The 22,013-nt window shown below is 39.0% G+C and overlaps 1 protein-coding gene across 2 annotated transcripts in view; it reads right to left on the reverse strand.

The window, feature by feature from the left end:
- The window catches only part of TPD52L1 (TPD52 like 1), a 57,499-nt gene that overhangs the window by 29,805 nt on the left and 5,681 nt on the right, over positions 1 to 22,013 (reverse strand). For both annotated transcript variants that reach the window (XM_040598263.1, XM_040598262.1), the window contains exons 2-3: positions 8,279 to 8,394; positions 811 to 959 (exon numbers count right to left, since the gene is read on the reverse strand). In XM_040598263.1, the coding sequence (XP_040454197.1) occupies positions 811 to 959; positions 8,279 to 8,394 (265 nt within the window). The remainder of the gene's footprint in view (positions 1 to 810; positions 960 to 8,278; positions 8,395 to 22,013) is intronic.

Raw genomic sequence — 22,013 nt, forward strand, 5'->3', positions numbered from 1 at the left:
AGACTTCCACAGTACAACCAGTTTGGTTAAAAAAAAAACACCCAACAAGTTAAAGCCATTTCAACAACAGTAGTGCAGTAATGTTTCTTCATATTTATGCATTACCTTTCACACTAGGAACCCAAAGCTGCTTATATATTATACAAGGTGAGTTTCACTGAACTCTTGTGAATCAGTTACACATTCTGCACAGTGGTAAACCAAGGCTGTGAGAGGCTTCAGGGACTTGCCTAAGAACACACTGCTGGAAAAATAACAAAAACCCCAACATACGTAGGACTTATGATAACCTCAAAGATGGTACAGTTACTCCAATTTTTTTTTTCTTTTGGACAACCAAAGCAGGAATTAAGCAGAGTCAAACACCAACTGATTCTGCCAGTATTCTTTATAACTCAGATGATGGCACTAGTTTTTTGAATAGTTGTTAATGTTTTGGTAATTTTTTTTTTTCATTGTCTCTCTTTGAAATTGAAAAATACAATATATTGAGATTAAAAAAGGTTCTTTCCTCAGTAAGGACTCTATAAAAATGTCTCATGGGACAGGAAGATAACCTTCTCAGGCAACAGAAGTTTTAGCTGCTGTGATTTTGCAAGAGTGAGGTGAGAGACTGTAGCAAAGCATGTTGCTGCTATAGAATTTTTTTCAGGTCTCCTTGCTCTGAGAAGCTTGACATGTTTGTCCCTACTATCTACTGCTCCTGGCAGCTGTTTCAATTGCTAAATTTCATAGCAGCACTCATCAAGACAATACCTCCAACATGCTACACAACATATAGGGATAAATTTGTGCAAGGTCTGTACTCACGCAGAGGTTGTCTGCATATCATGCCAGCTTTTGCTAAAGTTCTGCTTCAGTTCATTCATCAGACTTATGCCAAGTTTTTGTTTAATTTCAACCAGGTGCTTTTCTTTGGCTGCTAGCACTTGCCGCAAAGTTGAAATTTCATCCTCTAGCTGAGAGAAACAAAGAGGGAGGAGAAAGGAGAAAAGTGTTAGCCTGTTCTCACAGAATGGTAAACACATACAATGTTAAGAGATTAAATGAATTTCACATAAACTTGCATTTTTCTTAGGTGACTAGAGAGACAGAGATTCAAGTGCTTGTGGAGATCACGAAGACATGTTCAGAACAGAACTGACACTACACTAAACTAATGTCTCAAACTGTGTCACCTATGTGCATCATCATACACATGAGAGAGAATTCTCCAGTAAGGGAGAGACTACTGAACGACTTGATCAAGATCTATCTGCCTCAGGGCGTGAGGAGTCTCAAACATCAGCTTTTCATTCACTAGTAAAATGGGAATGGGCAAAACAAGAGAAGGGGATAATTCAGGCAAACATCTCTCTTTGAATGCACAGGCTTTTAACTTTGGTATTTGCAGCTTTTTAGTCTTCCTCTCATGAAAAAAAAAATAAATATGTGAATTCTCAGGAGCAGATAAAAAAAATAATCACATGTTAACATATGACTTGAGAGTATCATAAAAGCTATGTCCTTGACACGAGTTTTATCTATATATTTTAGGCAACTACACATTTCAAAATAGTAACATAAAAATATGCAGCAGATGGACTGTTAACATGAGTGAACAGGTTCCAACCAAAGCAAAGAAGCATTGAGAAGACACAGCTGATTAGTCTTTTCAGAGCTCCTAGTCAGCAACCAAACTGCAAATTCAAGTTGTAAAGATGCCGTTCAGCCCAAACAGAGGGATACAATTCTCTGGGCAGTGCACATTATTTGAAACATTTAAACCAAGCCAGCGTTCTAACAAGGCATGGGCCAGAGCACTTGACTGAGAGGAGGGACTGCTGAACGAGCCCGCCACAGGTGCACAATCCTTCTCCTTGGGCTGCATTCCTGTGAGCATGAGCAGGGGTTTGCTGCCTTCATCCCAAAGCATCCCAGGCAGCACTCAGAGGTACTGAAGCTAACAACGGCAAGTGACACCAGAGCAGCTGCCTTCCACTTCAGGTTTAGAAATTCCCTTACTAACTGTGTTCCTTCCTCCATATGTTGATAGGATAACATATGGTAATGTATCTGATTGCCATATGCTAAGTTCCCTGGAACCACATTCTCCCTATGATTTAACTCCATGGGCTACAGGGAATGAGGCAATCACCAGCTGAATCAGTTGCTGACCTCCAGAGCTATATTTAGGCTGTCAATACCACCATTATTTTTATTTTACACACTTGTACATTCTTCTTCCCCGTAAAACTGGTTGCAAGCTCACTGTTCTTGGAAAAGTCTCGCCCTTGAATCCCCCAAGCTACCAGTTTCTCTTTTGTCACTACCTGCTATCTGAATTATTCAAGCAGCTCAGGAATTAAGCAGCAAGACTATGAACACAAAGCAAAATCATGACCTCTGTGGAGCAGATATCAGTATTCACCAACACCTGTGATGCCAACACTTCAGCAGTAAAATACATAACAATCCGAAGTGACTTTATTCCTTCCCATGTCCTTTATGCTCCATTACATTCCTAACCTGCAAATGAAATGCTGTCAAGAGGCAGCATAAGTTTCTCTTCTGAGAGGATAACTGGTTAGATGCTTAGAGAAAGTAGAAACCACAAATGTCAGCATTCCTCAGGCAGCAGTTGAGAGAACCCTGCAGTTGTTTCCCACCTGCAGCAACCCCCTGAGTGCACAAGTCTGCCTGAGTAACACTGCTAAAGAACTTAACTTAAACCAATACCAGTATGCTTACATGTACTTAAAAATTAATGCTTTCCATATGGACTAGCACTAGGCTGATCATTAGGTACCTGGATATGTGAACATTCAATGGCTTCTATTAAAATTACTTTCCATCTGTTCTGTTGAATACACACCTAAAGCTGTAAAGCCCTAAGCAAGCATTAACCACATGCTCAATGGCGTATGAACATTTCTGACACTATTAAAAATAATAAATTATTTTTCTTTAGAAATCAGTTTTGAATTGACAAAATCTTCCTCAAGTTCCATCATTTTAATATATTGGCAGACACAAAGCCTCCTTCAAGAGCTCAGATATCAGAGATTGAAGACTGAAGCAGGTAGAAAGGATTAGGGACTTACAGTAGGATCCTGAAAAGCATTTAAGGAGGTTATATACCTAACTCCCATGGAAGTCAGGCATCACCTGCTCAGGCATTTTTGAAAAGTCCACTCTTCTAAATGCAGACTCCACTATGAAGCTAGGGCTTAAGTCAACGGAAATTCTAGTCTAGTCCTCACGTTTCCCTTCTAAGTGCAACAAAGTCAGAAGAATATAGATGCTTCACAGAGGGACAACATTCCCTTCTCCCTATTTGTAGGCTTAAGAACCTGAGTTAATAGCTGGTTTTTCTTTCCTCCGTTATTGTGTGGGACATGTAAAAGCAAGGAGAGGAGCTGACCACCTAAGACATTATGATTCCCATGATTAGCTGACATGAATAACATGTAAATCACAGAAAGGTGAGATCCCAGGAAAAAAAGTCCACAACTACAGAAATATCTCCCTGAAACCTGGGACTGACTAATAATATGGAAGAAGGACAGTGAAGTCCAGCACACAAACACAAAAGAGTATTTTCCCTTGTTTTGTCTTTTTTGATTATTTTAGAGCAAATTCTACATTTTACAGTGTTGAACATCCTTTTAAGATGCTGGCATGCCTGAAAAAAAACACCCCGGTAATTCTCCAAAATATAACCTTTCCCACTTTTTCCAGTAGACACTCATACAACAGCTCATAAAAAAACAAACCAGAAAGTACTTATTCAGTGAAACTGAGTATTTTGCATAAACTATTATTAACAAAAAAAATTATGTCAGTCGATATTACCTATATTCTGAGATACACATAGTACTGCGTAAAATGTGAAGGTGAAAAGATTCAGCTATTGGTTGGAATGATACCGATGAATGGGTTGAATGGTAAGCTAAACAGTGAGTTCAGCATTTATTATGCTAGTTTTAAGGATAAGGCAGTAAGCTATTAAAATATTAACGTGTCCCAACAGAAAACAGAAGCCAGCATAATTAAATGTATACTTCTAAGTCAGATTAAGCATCCTGTTTCCCTACTACTACATCACCCAAAAGTGCAGTGTCCCAGCCTGGCTGTTTGCACAGCCCTCCTCACACAGGTAAAAGCCATCACAGAAAAAACAAGGGCTATTTTTAAGCAGGATCAGTTCCTAGATCCAGTGCAGAGAGATGTACAAGTACCTGTGTGGGTACAGCATGGAGGGCAGAACAAGTGGCTGGAGACGGAGAAGGCAGCAGTGATCAATTAAAGCAGCACACGCAGTACACCCATAGAGGTCCTGTATTGTACCACAGACATAACATCACTACTGAAAGGAAGGCAAATGTGACTGTTTAGGAGTGAGATGTACCTGAGGGACAGGCTTTGTCAGGTACTGTTTTAAGAAATAAAAAGTGAGTTACGCAACCAGCAGTGTGATAATACGGTGACAAAAACTTGAGAAGGAGTTGGCAGCTACAGCAAAGCCAGCAGAGAAACCAAGGCCACAGTACCCTGACATGGAGGTCTTGGAGCCAGTGCTCTCCCAAGGAACTCCCGCTGCCCCCCACGAGCTGGCACACCCGCCTTTGGATGCATGACCACAACTCACGCCTGCACGGCTATGTCACTCACTGGCTCAGTGCAGCACCTCCTAGCCACGCTGCCAAAACCAGCCAGGAGGCATGCAGATGAAAACAGCTGGGTTAGAAATTCTGAAAGAGCACTGCCATAAAAACTCTCACATCGTGGAACCGCGGCTTGGAGACACCCTGGATTCTCAGGGCAAGCTCACACACCTCACCACCACACGCACTGCTGCGGCAGCCAGAGTATAGCATGCATCTGCCTGGCTGTGCTAGAACCGAACATCAACTCTCTGCACAGCTATACCCTGTATGAAAAGCTGGAAAACAAGTGACAGACCAAAAACGTAATAAGGAAGCACCAGCTACACCAGTGGTAGGAAAACAACTATGAGAGGGTGAGTGGTAACAGAAAGATCACTTAGTGAGGAAGAAAATAATGTTTTTCTTCATTTCACTGGCTTTCAAAAAAAAAAAACTAAACCACAAGACTGCGTCTCCTCTATACCATTCTTTCACATAATCCTTTTTATGTCAGAAGACAGTTACAGCAAACACACAGAAAAACTGTCTCTTAATGAAGCCAATCTATGGGACGCCTAAATTTTGATTAGCTATTGTATTTAGTAACCTAGTGATTATCATTGAATTGTTACCTCTTTTCCAAATTGCTGTGTATTATAACATGTATACCCAAATGTTTAAAGTATTTGTAAGGAAACGTGAACACCTTACTATGGTAGACTTCAAAAAAAAGTAGTTGTAATCGTAAACAGAAGAACAGAGTTGCACAAAACATAACAGGCACTTAATCTCTGTACCAAATCACATAGCTCAAATTTTACACCTCCAGGCTGAGTACCCGTTGATTTATAAGTTTTTTCTTGGGTGAACAGCACCCAGAGGAATCAGGGACATTCAAATAAAATTAGCCATATTTTGCAGAAAACGGTACTCGCATCTTTCCTCAAATTGAGAATAAACATGCAGTAACAGAGATGAACTTAGAACCTGTGCATCAGCTAGAAAGCTTGTAGATCAAACCAGATAGCTGCTTCTGTGAAGGTATGCGAGGTGGAAGATAGCAAGGAGTAAAAGACTACTGTGACGGGTGCAATGGAAGGACAACTGAAGCAATGAGTGAGATAGCTCAAAACCTCAGCCCCCATCATGATTCAAGAGTCATTGTATCATGCTCCTCACGCTGGAGGGAGCAGGAAATAAAAATCCGTTCTGCTCACAAGTTTCTGGCCTTACGTAAAGTTTTACAATTTTCTGCTATTATTCTGAAATGTCAGGCTGACCTCTGTTAATTCAAATGACTTAGAAGTTTTTGTAAGGGTTACTCATTTTACTCACACTGTAGAAATTCCAAGGGCTTCTTAGTCAGAGCCCTGCCGTGTTAGCCAGACTACCAATACAAGAACAGACTTAGTCCACGCTCTGAAAAGTCTCCAGTACGAGACTACTAGCAGCGGAATAGGAAAAGAGGATACAAAAAATGTGTCAGAAATACAGCAATGTTAGTTCCCCTCCTAATGTCAGGGAGGGAAGGGGAAGAAGACAATAGAGACAGAACATAATTTTTCTGTTTAAATACATGCACAACAGCTAATTTTTTCTGTTTAAATACATGCACAACAGGTGCTCATAACACCTCCCCATTATATGAACTATTAAGTGATTGCAGCATTAAGGAAGATCTGAACCTTTCAGTATAATAAGAAAGGTGCTTGCTCCTACAGGCTCAAACAGGTATTACCTAACACATAAGGACATGAAAGAAAACTAAACTACCGCCGGTGGAGCAGGGAGGGATTGAAAGTAAAGACTAATAGCTTTTCAAAAGAAAACATTAGCCAATTCCCACAGAGGTTTCTTTCTGAAGGAGTCAGGGTCTTATATATTTTTCACACTCTTTTCCAAGAATTACAAGCCTCAATTAAGTTTAGACTTTGTTCACTCTAAATTCAAGTTACCAAACTGTTCTTAGCATGATTACCAGTTTTATTTTGTTTTTAAGAATAAACTGTGTTCCAGTAAACTGCTGCAAGCAATTAAAAAATAATTTCTAGGTCAGCCAAGCTCATAATATTTGAGAGGCAATCTCTCACTTGTGTGTTGGCACATGAATTAAAGGGTTTATACCATGAACCAGAGAACTCTCTGCTCCCATAGGAATCAGCAAGCAGAAAGGATGCCCAGAACCACTTGAGATTAATTCTCTTGACAAAGGCATATCATCATCAGGTCGTTGCAGGACATTCTTTTTTTCCTTCCTTGTTTCCATCTACCTCTCAAGTCCCTTTCACCAGAGAACAGCAGAGAATCACAGAATGGCTGAAGTTGGAACGGACCTCTGGAGGTCATCTGGTCCAACCACCCTGCCCATGTGGAGCCATGTGGAGCCAGCTGCAGAGGACTGTGCCCGGACAGCTTTTGACTGTTTCCAAGGATGGACACTCCACAACCTCTCTGGGCAACCTGCACCAGTGATCAGTCACACACAGAGTAAAAATGTGTGTCCTAATGTTCAGAAGGATCCTACTGTGTTTCAGTGTGTGTCCCACTGTCTCTGGTACAGATAAAATCCAGTAAGGAACATCCCAACTCCTACCTCATAGCTATGTGATGAACGGAACATGTCAAGTTTCAGCTTCCTTATTATTATTCACAGATGTGACAGGATCAGCAAAGCAGTAAAAGTTAACTAGCAACTCAGGAACACAAGGCTTGATAAAACATTAAAGCAAAAAAAAAATCTTGGGTTTTGTTTCACTAGAACATCCTAAATCGGCATGGAAGGCAAATGACCTGGCTGTCATTAAGAATGTGACTTCTTACAGTATTTATTATTACAACTTAATATTAATTTAAATATTCCTGTTGTATTCATTATTTCAATTAAGACAAAAACAATTCCCTACCTTCATACAGCTGTGATTTCTGTTACCTGTGTTGTATTTAAGATAGGTAAATCCTCACTTTTCCCCATTCTCTCACTTTCCATTTTGGAATTTCACTTTTGTTTCTGTGGCATTCAGCAGCAGTAATCAAAACTGAATACACCCTCCCACTGTAGACCAATCTAGATAGTGCCTTTAATCTTTTTAATAAAACTATTGCATGGTCCACACCTTTTCCTCCCATCTCCTTGTTATTAAGTAGTATTTTTAAACCTTCACAGTATCATGACATCTCCTGAAGTTCTTTAATTAAGCAAATAAATGTAAACCAAAAATATAACCCTTTCCAAACACATCAGTGCCAAAGGAAACAAAAATTTCTTGAAATTACTGTGGTCATCATCATCACTCTCTTCTGTAACCAGCAGCAGCAGCTTTTCCTGAGCACCAGAAAAAGAATCTTTTCCACATCACAAGCACTGAAACAAGACCACCACAGACCTCATAAGAACAGCACCCTTCATTCTTTATAAAGGAAGGTTTATAAGTAAAGATGTCTTGACTAAAATGGTAAGGTATATTTAACTTTCTCTTTACAATCGTCAAGTAGAAGACACACAATCTTCAAAATATATCTAAGGAAATTAACTGCTTCACATTATTGTAGTCTTGAATAATTTCACTAAAATGTGTAGTACTTCATCCTACAATTAATGTTTTCCGGTTTAAGGAAGCAGAAACAGTAACACAGAAATTCAAATTCATTACCTTGGCTAGCTCAATCTTTAATTCTTCTTTTTCTTCTTCAGAAATCATATTGGTGAAATCAACATCAGTGACTACATCTTCATCTGCTTCATGCAAAGACTGGGTTTCCAACAGGCCTTAAAGTAAAGAGGTAAAAGGTCAAGACAATCATTATTAATTATTTCAGCTATAATATTGACCTCCCCGAAAACTAAGAAAGATATAATATTCACACACCATGAAAAAAACAAAGTAAACCAAAACTTTTTCCTGCTAAAGATGATTTGGATTCCGCTCCTTTTTGCTTCTGAAAAGCTATTAAAAGTATCAGTTGGTAAAGTCTGCACAGAAGCAATTTCGTATGCGAAAGCACCACTCATTCCCAGAAAGCAATCACCCTGGACCTCATTAGTCCCTGACAAAACATGTCCTTGCTCCTAACAATACTGAAGAAAAAAAAAGGGGGGGGCGGGGGGGGAAGTTTGCTCTAAAAGTACCTCTGCAGCAACTTGAGAACCTTACAGATGTACATAGTTTGCAGAAACAAATGCCATACCTACCATCTGAATTTTCTAAATGCTAGAGAGCAGCATACCTTCATCACTTAATGTAAACCTGTGAAGGGTGCACAATTATACCGGACCTCCAGTTACTTTCTTCTTCTGCTTGTCCAAGATCAGGATCGGTATGTATTATAACCAAGATAAAATGTTTGTGAGACCTGGGCCTTCCTGGTATGATATATACAGAGACAACAAAATACATCCTATCAATAACAGAAAACATTCTCACTCCTTTAGAACTTGTTTTAAAGTTCTCAATCTGTTTCTGTTGTGGAAGAAAATACTTCTCCAGGCTATATCTGGGACAACATTTTTGTCTGGATTTCAGGCAGGGTAACCAGCCATCTCAGCTGACTCCTGACATCTGCATAGTGATTAATACAGAAGAGAACAACGTCTTTCCCAGGTCCAGAGAGGCCTGTATTCTCTATTACAAATAGATTAGAATTTAAGTTTTGGTAGTAGGGAATAGAGGTTACAAGCAGCATGTCTGGAGTATTCAACAACTTGAAACTGAATATATTTTCATGCAGAAAGCAGAACTTTCTGTCATTTCTTCTACCTAGAGCCCCCGCAGTGTACCTGGATTTTCTCCATTTCACAGAACAGAACTGATTTGATTCATACCATCAACTTCACTGCAGAGCACAATGTGGTGAACTCAGCCTTGTTAATTACAACCTTCCCTGAGTGAGAAAATAAAAAGCAGCAGCACAGGTGCTGAACCCCTGCCCGGCATCACACACAAGAATAGAGCACCACCTTTAAGCACAAAACCTTTTATAAAAATTGAAAGCCTACAGGATTAGTTGATACCTTAGCTATTACCCAAGAAGCAGCTTGCCAGGAAAACCTAGATTGCTGAAGTCACAACAAAAGAAAAGCACATTTATTCAGTAGGAATACTCCCAAATCACCTTTATTAACACCCCTCCATCTCTAAACACAATTGTTGTTTGGTATTTGTTTGAGGATTAATAGTGTTGCTATGGGAATCAGGCTAAACTTAGTCCTCACAGTCTAGAAAACAGTTTCTTTTTTCATGGATGGAGGAGCAGAAGTACAAGGCAGATCTTGGAATTACTGCGAAGAATCTCAGGGGCAACAGGGTTAAGTCTTAAAGAAAGTCTTGGGGTAATGCGGGATAAGGCTATCTTGAAGCAACTGGTACTTCAGCTAAAAAGAAGGCAGACCTGTGCTCAAGGCAGAACATTAGTTTAGGATTATTCGCTAGGCAGAATTGCTAGACAATGGTCAAATAAAAATGGAAGCCAACATGGGCCCAAATCACCAAAGACAAGTGAGTTAACACTTAAAAGACCCAATGGTCAAGTTCAAACTTCAGGACTGAACTGTAATTACAAACCATTCCAAAATAGCATATGCATGCCAATCTTCTGCATTATCCTCTGCAACCTCAGTCAGTGCCAGTACCAATTCTCATCTTTGCTTCTTGGCTAAGTCCTCTAAAATCTAGTCTGATCCTCCAGTCTCCACTTTCTTGCTCAAGCCACAGCCAGAGTCACTGGTCACTGTCCTCTGCAAAGGCTTCACTTCAGTCACGTCACAGTTCCAGTTTGAACATCTCTCCACCATACTGCTGGCTGCAGTCATCCTTCAGTCAGTCTCAGTTCTGAAACTTCCTCACATGAGCCCTATCACGAGCAACCTCCTCTCTCACGCTTCCCTTGCTGTTCTCAGCCTCCGTCTTTCTTCCACAATCCTTGTTTTTTCCAGCCACACCTAGTAGCTCTCTGTCCTAGACTTGAGCTTCTGCTGCCATTCTGCTCTGTTGAAGATAGCTTCATCGCTATCCTCTCACCACCACTGACCACTTCAGTCCTGGGCCAGGTCTATCAGCATAGATAGGATGCTTCAGTTCCAGTGCTAAGTCATCTGAACTTCTCAAGTCTCTCTTCCCCATGCAAACAACAGAAACCAATTTCTTGATTCTGACCTGAACCAGTGTCTGGGGCTACCCTCACAGACCACGTCTCTAATTTGCCTTAGTCTTCAGCTTAGAAAAGGGAGGAATAAAAAACTGAATACATTAGGAAGAAGACAGGGTTTTTGAGGCAGAAGAGATCTCAACTCTTTCCATCTATTGAAAATCTAAACAAAAAACTGTCCCTGTGATCTATACCCTAAATAATTTACCATCCACAATTTCAAGCAACTGTGCAGCAAAGTATGCAGGCAAAGTTCCCAAGACTTTGTTGTTCTTAGACTTTTTTTTTTTTTTAATGCGTCTGTCCCTATTTCCCTTCAAACCACCAGAGTTCTCTATTAGATTTCAAACAGAGTAAAAGGTCTCTTAAAACAAGTTTAATGAAAACAGTCAGTTGTTAGAGAAGATTTAAAGTGATTCCATAGACAGAAAGAATGCTAGATGAGCTAGCTCATCCTTGTACAAGGTATGAAAGAAACCAAATAGGGAAGAAGAATAATTCAGAAAATCTGTTCTACAACAGGCAAAAAAAGTTCAAGTTCGTCCTTCTGGGTACCAGAGCATCCACTGTACCAAAGCACACCTTCTGGGAGGTTCCTACAGCACATTACCCAGGAAGAGTTCAGCACAACCTCAGGAGGAACTGTAATATTAACTTGATTCAAGGAAGTCAACCAACCACAAGACACAAAACCATAAGAAATTAGGCTATCAGCATTTTCCTACTCCTAAGACAACTTGTTAGTTTTGCAGTCTCCAAGGAGAACAGGAACCTGCAGCAAAATTCACTCCGATATACATAAGAATTGGTAATGATTTTGGTAGCAAAACATCTCCTGTTGATAGTATTGCTGACCCCAAAATATTCTCCCACCTTCTACTCCACGCAGGAAGCACTGCCTCCTCCCAACCTTCCCTGTAAGGTCCTTTCAACTAGGCAGCCTGGGAAATGTAGCTTTCAGACATTGGTTATATATGCACAAAGTACAGAAGCATAATAGCATACAAGAGCTCAGTGGGATTGTTGGTATGTCTTGAATTAACCACATGAGTAATTCTTTAAGAATCAAGGAACAAGGTAGGATCCTATTTACTGTGTTTAATCTAGCTACACATTTTGTTAAACACACTTAATGTAACAATTCATGGAAACACACACAATGGTAAGTTGATTCAGCTAAATGGTTAGACCCGAGACCTAGAATCTAAGTATTTCTCTACAATACACAGAACAGCACCAGATTCAGGCACCTAAAAGGCAGAATTTTACAGTAACACTGCGTTTTTATACTTTACCATGTACATTCAATTCCAACAAATACGTACTTCACCCAGGAAAAAAAGAAACCTGGACTTCAGCAATGCAGACATTCATTTGTGTGCATGTACAGACACAGTTTATACATGCAGTTCCTGCAGCTGAGCATGTAACAACAGCTCTTCCTCTTGGTTGCACACTTTCTCCTTTAGGACTGAACGAACTTAACTGGTTTCCCATTCACCTGGAATGAAATATATCTACATACTATATACCTACATAGATAACTATATATCTACACATGGTCATAATCTACCCATAGTTATATAAATAACCTGTAACTTCTGACAGGAACTAAATGTCATTTTGATCAGATGTCCAAGGCAAATCTTTCAATCGGAATATGAGAGCTTTTACAGTGCACCTCAGTTTCCACTGGCTCACCTCTAGGCAAACCCCATCTTTTCCTTTAAATATAGGCTATCTTAAATAATAGTATTCAAATAACCATTAGCTGCTCATTAAAATCAGCTTGTTGGGAAGTCACGAATCTGGTCAAGTAACATTTCAAGGCTCTGTTTTCCCAATAGCTTACTGAAAATATAGGGAAGCTATAAAATTAATTTAAACCATTCTTTCTCCTAACTTAGAGAATTAGGGAAAATATTTATTACTTAGTAACTCTTAGTTGAGGCTCCTTCTGACAAAATATAGGGAGCATAAAATTTCAACGTGAAACATGTATGGTTTTATACAACCTTATATTCCTACAATGTATTACACTAAGAATATACTCATGTGTAACTCATTTATCCTCCACAAACAGGCATAGTGATTGTTTGGACACATAATACTTCAAAAGAAAAAACAAAAGCCCCCATAAAGTATGGAAAAGCATATAGGAGGTATAAATTAGTGCAAAGAGCTGTTTGGCTTTCACTTTAAAGAAAGTTTTAGTATAATTAGATAAAATATGCAGGAAACTTTAGAAGTATGGGATTATCAGTAATTTGGAACTGCAAGTCATACACAAGGATCCGATGCAAAACAACTGAGCAGACAATTCTTTGTATTAGGATACTTATACAGAAAAAGTAGGAGGTGGATAGCTGGGGGAACACATTTAACACAATCTTCTGAAACAGTCAAATGACAAGATAATACAACAACCGTACAAAGAGTTACAGTATGCTGAAACACTTCACAGGCATTTTTGATTTTTTTCCCAAAGTTCATGGCTGCGGCTAAGACTAGTAACCCAAATTCTACATTCTGTTGTTAAATCTAATTTAAAGCAAGAAACTGTTTCAGCATTGATCTGTACCTGTGCATATGTTTGTTACTGGAATTGTAGCGACAACAAATAAAATAAGCCACTTAGAAACTACAGAATCTGTAACTGTTCCACAAAATCTAAATTAACCAAACAATACAATGATAAAATTCAAGCTGTATTTTCAGACTCACTCAGGTATCTTAAGATCAACTGGATGAAGTTGTTCTAATTAATGTTTTTTATGCATTTCCTCCATATTCATCTCAGAGCCACGTTCTAGTCTTATATCATGTTAATTCTTGTATGTTGACCGTGTTAAGAAAAAAAAAACAAAACAAAAAACCCAACAAAAAAAAAAAGCCCACACTATAGGTAGTGGTATCTGTTGAATTAACCACAATGACAGCAAAATTAAAGGCAAGAACACAAAATTTCTGCTCATGTACATTTTCTGACATTCATTTCAGGAAAATATGTAGATGATCCTTTATTCTAACAAAACACTGAAGAATTGAAGCTCTTTTACTGCTCTATTTTTTTGTTTTTCAACCAACTAAAAATAGCGTACCTACCTTGTTATCTAGTATTCATATCAAATAGTGAGAAAACATCTCCTAATTATATAACCCTTCTAGTAAGCAAAATGGTATTACAGGTTCTTTTGCCATGTAATTGCAGTGTAGCTAACAGCCATAGCAAGGTATGTAGAACTGTTTCTTATTTAAAACTGGAAAACACTTGTTTACAAATTTAAATTGCAATTAAGTCTTCAAAGGGATGAAATGGTAAGTAGAACAAAGGAACTGTCCAGACACTGCATTAGTGTCTTTGATCTTCTTTATAATGTCCTGATGCCAGATACAGAGATTAAAGAGGACTAGAAGCATGTACAGTAAATAACTAAATGGATCAGAAAAAACTATTAAAAATTGCAAGGATTTCCAGTACCATTTTTTCTGCTCCAAAGTTATTATGGGAGGATCTAAACAGGAAAGTATGCTTTCATTTAATCCACCTAGAAAACAAACTACTTGAAGGAAGATCTTCCCTTCTGTGTTTGGTTCTAACTGGACAACTCAGCTGCTTGAGCCTAGCAATAACCATAGAGCCTGCCTTTCTCCTAGAAGGCTTAGAACTCAGAACAGAAAGAAGGTTGATTTTGAAGCTGTGATGGAAAAATAAAGGCAGAGGCTGGGTTCATCTTGGTTCAGAGCAGGAAGAACTTAAGGTGCACAGGTCATGTAGATCAAAAGTGTAAACATTAAACAAAACCGTAGATTCTACTTCCTGCAGCCATGGGGGCTTAATCTTCTTTGAGTACAGTCTTTGGAAGAGAGATATGGATGGGCAAGTGTCTTTATTTCCTCTCTCCACTGGGCTTTGAGTCGGGCATGGTGTCAAGGAGCGGGAGGGAGTACAGCTTTTGGGTGTTCAAGAGCTCTAGGCATAGCCTACCATCTCAGAGTAAGTGTCCCCAGCCATCCTGGAGCAGCTCATTACAGACTTTACTACAGCTTTCCATTTCATCTCTTAACCCCTGCAAAATCAGGCATTAATAAATCTATGCGTAGCTATGAGATAGACTGGCAGGTTTCCAAACAAATGAACACTTTAATTTGAAGCTCCTGGATAAACAGCCAGTTGTAGTGTGCCAATTCTTTTCTCTGTTCTAGCAAAATATAAAGAAATTAATCATACATTGAGAATCTCTCTTAGTTTATTTTTCCCCCAGAAGCCATTGACACAGCTGCCAATCTGCCAGTGAAGAGACAATTTACACTCGAATAACTAGCATAAAACTGACTCCACAGCCTGACCCGCTGCACTGAGAAGCCATGCACATTGGTAAGTAGTTTGATAATCATCCCACAGAGAGAAGTGCAATGGATAAAAGTGAAAATAGCAATCATGGTAAAAAAAATAATTAAAAAAAAATATCACTTACTAAAAACAGGTACCAAGCTGCAAACTGAGAATTGATCTTCCATACGAAATAACTATCTGAAATGTCCAGAAATGACATTTCGCATTTTATCCAATAGCTAGTTCTAGTTGTATAAAATAATAATCCCGCCTGCCTAGGGAAGACAAGGGCGACATTGCTTTCTAAGCTGTAGCTATGGAAATACAAAGCAATTGTTGTGAAATGTAACAGTTTAAAGACAGCAGATGCTTCTTTCTATTATGTCAATACTGAAAGTAATGACAGTATTGTACCACTTACTGTGCTTTCTATTGATCATTCTGCACAACTTTCTGTGAGGTCAAGAAAAAGATGCCACAAGGGGAAGGGTTATCATTTCTTTTTCTTTCTTTAGGCAGAACAGAAAAAAAGAAAAAAGATGAAGTCACGATGGAATAATAGGGAATGAGAAAGTGGATGACACTGAGTCACAAAAGAGACTTGTTCTCTACAAATAAGGTACTCTAGAAACTGCAGCAGACCGCATAAAACAATGAAGGAATAAAGCATATAAAATCAGACCAGAGAAAAGCAACGTAGGGGTAGATATGAGCTATGATATGGAAATGCTGGAAGTCAGAGGTGGAAGTTGTCAGTAGCATTTCTTAAACCCACCCTTTCATACTAAAAATACACAAAGGTACATTTTTCTAATCTCAGAATAGACAGGCACCTTGGGTCTCATCCTTAGCTGGTAGAAGTGATTGTGATTCCATCAATTGTAATTAAGCTCACACATCTGCTTCACTGAATCAAAATCACAGAAACTTAATGGCAGGATTTAATAATCTTTCTCTCCTAAGAAAGGATTGGTTTATTGTACCTTTCTAAAGCCAGGTGCAAAAGAATATCGCTAGATAGCAATCTAACTGCATTATAATTAAACTCACAAGCCTCTTCAATTAAATTCCAACAAAGTATCTTTGCTGCAAGAAATGATAAAATTATAATTTTTTAATTAAAAAATGAATTCTTCAAGTAGCTATAATTTGCATCCTTTAGATCACAAAACACATAATTACCAATATCTTTATAAGTCTAATTTAAAAGCAAGCAAAATCTTGCTGCAGCCAGCAGGTTGCTTGCTTTCCCCACACCCCCATCCAGCTTAGATACTGCAAATTTTCTAGGGAAAATACACGGGAAACAATCATAACTGGGTACATGACAGATTCTTTATTCGCTTCAGGCTCAAATTCATTATTCCCATTCCTTTAATACAAATTAAGTGTCTTGGTATTGTTACATATACAAAAATACACACTTAGTAATGCTGACAGAGAAGGGACATACTATCCTCCCCCTTTACCTGCTCAATCTCTAATATTGGGACAGTAAAGATGACAGTTTTTAAGGACCAGGACTATCTTTTTGCATGCTGCTTGGCACAAAGTTTTATAGGCAGCATCATAATTATAAATTAACAACAATAAATCAATAAGTTTAGATACAGGCACAGTTCCTGTCCCCAGAGTTTTTCTTAAGATTACGTTACACTATGTAAGAGCTCACGGTCCGCAAGAGGCAGTGAATCAATATGCTCCTCAAAGCAGGCATGTCTTACATCCTCCCCCCCCCCCCATTTTTTAAGTACCATCTGCTTCAGTTTCCAATACCCCTTAACCCCTTCGTAATGAAGAACTAGTTACTTTTCATCAGCGCACTTTTGCCTTCCTAAGCAGGAGCTGGGTGTCTTCTGACAGCGTAGCCTTCCTCCAGGCCTCGCTAAACAAACCTGACCTACTCTTGGATGCATCTACCTGCAACACAATTGCATTCTCATTTAAAACCAACAAAAATAGAGCTCATTTATATGAACATTATTTGAAAACAACCCCTTTTACCAGAGACAAAGGTCATGTACTCCCTTGCACAAGCCCTTTAAGACAAAACAAATTATTATTTGTTAAAACAAATACTCCAAATACATTGAAAAGCAGCTCTAACTTGTGCCACCTTGCTTCTTGCGAATGCACTACCTCATGGCTAGGCAGTCACTGCGGTGCTGGATTACTCTGATAAACCTGGAATGTGGAGTTGGTCTGACACAAATTCCCTGGCCACAGGCCACACGAAGTACAGCTCAGTCAGAACAGCACCATCTAGCTGGGCCCGCTCAGCTCAAAAGTTGCCTTTGTTTTTCCTCCAGGTTTTCTTTGCCAGCACCATGAACTGTGAAATTAGGTATTTATTATTCTGCTGTCAATGTTAAACTCCATGTTAAGGCCTTCAGAGTTTTTGGCATCATTAATTTTGTGGCTTTGCCCACTCAGTGTTTTGCAGCATGCCATTGCAAAGGAATGTGCTTGCTTAGTGAGGCTGTGGGTGGAGACATCTGGGGTTTAGGGCCCTGGGTATCTGTGAAGTTCCCATAGAAACAGGTTTCTTGGCCTTTCCTGCTGTTGGGTAGGGTCTGAAGACAAGAGGCATGCCTCTGCAGTTGGCCTGAGTTACACAAATGACCGTACTTCAGGAAGAGAGGCTATTTATCAGACCAGGAGACAGAGACTGGCACTTTAGCCACACTATAGTGTCTCAGTCTTTTGAGGTCCCCAATGTACCCTCAGTTGCAAGCCAAAACAGCAGTCAGTCACAGAGTGTGGTTTTTTCCTCCTTGACGATCAACAGGGAGGATAAGCCCTGAACCAAAGAGGGTCAGCTTCTCTAACAGCTGCTCTGGACACAGGATAACGGCAGGAAAATGGGTAAGCGAAGGAAGGGGTTTAGCTAAGCACATGGCACAAGTTGGTGCATCCTTGATGTTGCACCAGATCACACTCAGTGGCAAGAACACCACTCCAACCTCTGCCCTAATCCATATAGATCACCCAGCCCATTATCACGCCTACTGTAACTACAGTACCTTAAGAGGTCCTACAAGAGAGCACAAGACAGTCCTTGGCTTCTCTTTGCTCTTCTACTATGGTATGTACGAAGTTTTTTCTGAGAATGTTGTTGCAGAATGGACACACTGCACTTTTCCAAAATAAACCAGTATGCCAATGCTTGCATCTCTGCCAAGAACTTCCATTCACACCTTCATCCCTACTCAGCGTAACTGTTGAAATCTTTCTCTTAGCGTTCCCCTGTTATGTTAGACTATGATTTCCATGTGCTGCATGTAACCATGACCAGAATACTGCTGCTCCCCTTTCAGGATGTCTTCATGCTCCATAGGTCTGTGCGGACCTGGACACAACTGAGCAGCCTTCCAATTCCAGAGCTAGGTCTAAACCGAGTTCCCATCTTTGAACCTCTCTCAAATGGGTACAAACTATTATCATTACATACTCTTCTTTATTCCTTGTACTTAATTCAGACTTCATATATATTGCTCATTATCTAGGCTTCTCTATTTTTTGAAGCAATTTAAAACCACAAGGGAAGACATATTTTTTCCTCCACCTGTAGTATTTGACCCAGTTTCCTGACATTATCTGTTATTTAACTCTGCAAAGACCTTATTTAAATCTTCAGAATTGCATTGTGATCCAGTTTGTAAGAATGGCATTATTCAACAGCCCTTTTTTTTGTAATCATCAGGTTATTCAAGTAATCATTCCTTCTTCAGCATCATCTTTTCTTTGCTATCAAAGCTTCTGCACCACCTGACCCACAACATGACTGAAGGATTTACTCTTGCAAGACCACATGGCTTCACTGGTTCTTCAGTATTCTCATATGTACATAACAGTGTACAGCACTGGTTAGATTAATTACAAGGCAAACATCATTCTCCCTGATTATGACTTCAATTCCTTCCACCCACAACAATAAGTTAATAGCTGCCATCTGCCTATTAAAATACTTTGAGCAGAAGATAATCTTCTGTTCCTGGCATAATTGCCCCTCAGACTCTGTAATGTACGTACATTTTACTTGTGTCTAAGGGAAAATCTGGTTGTGTTTAAATACAACTATCTCTGATCACTTTTTAATGAAAATTTAGCACGCAACAACACAGCAGAGAAAGAATAAAAAGCTTGAAGCCTTCAGAAGATATTCTAACTAAACACATTCACTCCACATCATTCTCTAAAAATACGTCAGCATTTTGTAGCGTGACTTTTGATCTACTCAGTGGAGTTAAGAATATTTTAATTAAAGTGTGAAACCTAGAAGGAGGTATTAGATAAGCACATAAAATGCCTGAGCCAACATCAGCATGACAAGTTATTACTAAATCCACCTAAAGCACAATGAAAACAATTATTCCATGGAAACTATGCAAAAGTATTTTAAAACTTTAAGTTTATGAGTAAACGTTTTGTAACCACAAACCTACACCACCTTAGTTCCAGCCAGGTGGCAAGGCGATATCCTGGTGAGGAAACTGGTGAAAGAAAAACACGTGAACCAACAGGTGAACACAGAAAAATCTACTCCTTACTGAAGAAGCAAACATGGAAAGCATCAGCTCCCTTCAGCCACCATTTATAAATATTTACAGAATATAAATCATACAGCCTTTTAAATCCATACCATACAGTTTTTAATTATGGTTCCCATATTTTACTTAAAATTTATAAATTAGTAACTTTAATTATTAGGCAATTTTTAAATACAACTTTAAAGTGTGGCACAGGTACTAAAGAGAGACAACTTAAGTATCTGGATAGCTAAAGAGGGTGTTTCACAAATTAAAGCACAACTCAGACAGAAATCAGACTGTATAAATGGAAAGAAAAAACCAGAAAGAATGGTTCTTAAAAGACAAAGAAATAGTTTGGGCAGGATCTGGTCCTAGCAACTTCACTGATCAGCAAACAAAGGTAGCCCTTTCAGCAAGAAAGCAGATGAAAATAAATTGCACTGCCTGCTACAAAAACATTTTATACAATTACTTTTTACGGGGGAAACCAACACCACATCTTATAGGCACTTTATGCTTGCATGAATATAAAAATGTTTTCAGAGTGTAATTTTATCTCTCACACTGCCAAAAGCACCACTAGAGCCCTATTTTCTGTGTTTTATTAAATGCTAACCTTGAGTCTGCATTTTGAGGAATCTCTTCTTGTTAAAAGCACTTTAAATTCTATTATCTTACAAAAACATTGCGAGTCTAACTTTGCCTTTAGAACAGGAAAGCTGAAAAGTGACTGCTTTCCATTACATATTTTAAGTACTTTCATTTAAAACATTTCACTGACTAGGTTCTTGGTCAACAGCAAGGATTACTGCATGCTAAGGTAAATTAGTGGTGATAGCATGACATCTTTACAAAAACCAAACCCCAGAAGACCAACAGAAGAACCCAGAAGCAAGCATTTTTCCTGACAGACCCCTTGCTTCAGAAGGAACCGACTGCACAAGGCATAGTGTTACCTTCCTTCTTCTGGAAGTGACACAGAGTGTTAGACCTTCTGAGCTTTATAGCCACTAGTTGTTTCTCTGAGCTCCCTGGACTCCCCTTCAGTGACTAGAAATGCAAAGATGTAAAAACTGCCCAAGAACTAGATCCCTGACTACATAGTTCTTAAGCATCTGAAAGCCTGTTAGTTGGACAAGAGTCTACGTGAGAGAAGCTGATGCATCTGGCCACATGAAAAACACACATGTAACCATGACTCTTCCTTATTTCCATAAACCTGTCTTTCTAAATTTCACTGCCGTATTATCCTTACCTGGTTGTTGTAAAAGCCCTGGCTTTCAGCTACTAAAATTAGATGCCTTTTAGCAATCAGCCTTATATAAGAAAACTTCATGACAGATAGTGTGGAGAGAATACAGAGATTCCTAGTATTTTTATGTGACTACTCACAGCGGGAACTTTCTTGTCTGCTAAGGGATCCAATAGTGGATCCTTCACTTAACCATGCCACTAACCCCCGTCATTAATATAAACACAATATCTTTTTACTGGAATAAGTGAAAAAGAATCAAAAAGTTCAAGAAATCTTGTACAGAAGTAATTAAGAAAAACAGCCTTTTAGAAGCCCTTTCAGAGAGTTTGTAAGTTCTACAAGCACAGAAAAGGTAAAATGTGCTAAGCAGGAGAGAAAAAATGGAATACTCTGCATAAGACCTTTATCATCATGGTAAGATGGTACTTGAGGCAGTATCATTCCATGCGTGTTGCATTCTTGCACTGATTTTGCACTTTCAGATAAGAAAATCTGCAGAAGGATCTTTACTGCTGATATTCTACTTCCTTTTACACAGTGAAAAAGACCGGGAATGCCAGACAGCATAAGAGAAAGAAAAGGAGATTTAGTGCTAAAGTGCAATACAAACACTTGCCAAATGACTGTCTTTTACAGTTACTCACCTGCAACACTTACCAATGCCACAGATGTAGAAACGTAATGAGGATAGCCTAGCTAACTATTATAACATGATTTTGATCCATGATCTCAAAGACAGCTAAGCAGCATTACATCTGTCCTACAGAATCAAACAAAATCTGCTAGTATGCCCAAGGTTTTGGAGAAGATCAGTGTGACATCTGATACTGGAATCCAGACTCGTCATTCCCCTCTCACAATTTCTCGCACATGACAGGTTTAGAGAATGCAACAGTTAAAATGCCCAGTTTAGAGAGCAGCAGACTACATTTCTAAAATTTGGCATTGCAACTGTGCATTTTTATGAGATACAAATAAAACCAGATAACATCAGCCTGTCCAGGTCTTGTATTTATATATATTATCCCAAGAGGCACTTTCTGACTAGTAAGAAAGATTTTACCCTTAAAACACTTTCTGAAACGACAAACTCCAGGATTATGCTAAAACTAGCTAATAAA

The sequence above is a fragment of the Falco naumanni genome, chromosome 6 (genome assembly GCF_017639655.2).
Source record: "Falco naumanni isolate bFalNau1 chromosome 6, bFalNau1.pat, whole genome shotgun sequence".
NCBI classification, from domain to species: domain Eukaryota; kingdom Metazoa; phylum Chordata; class Aves; order Falconiformes; family Falconidae; genus Falco; species Falco naumanni.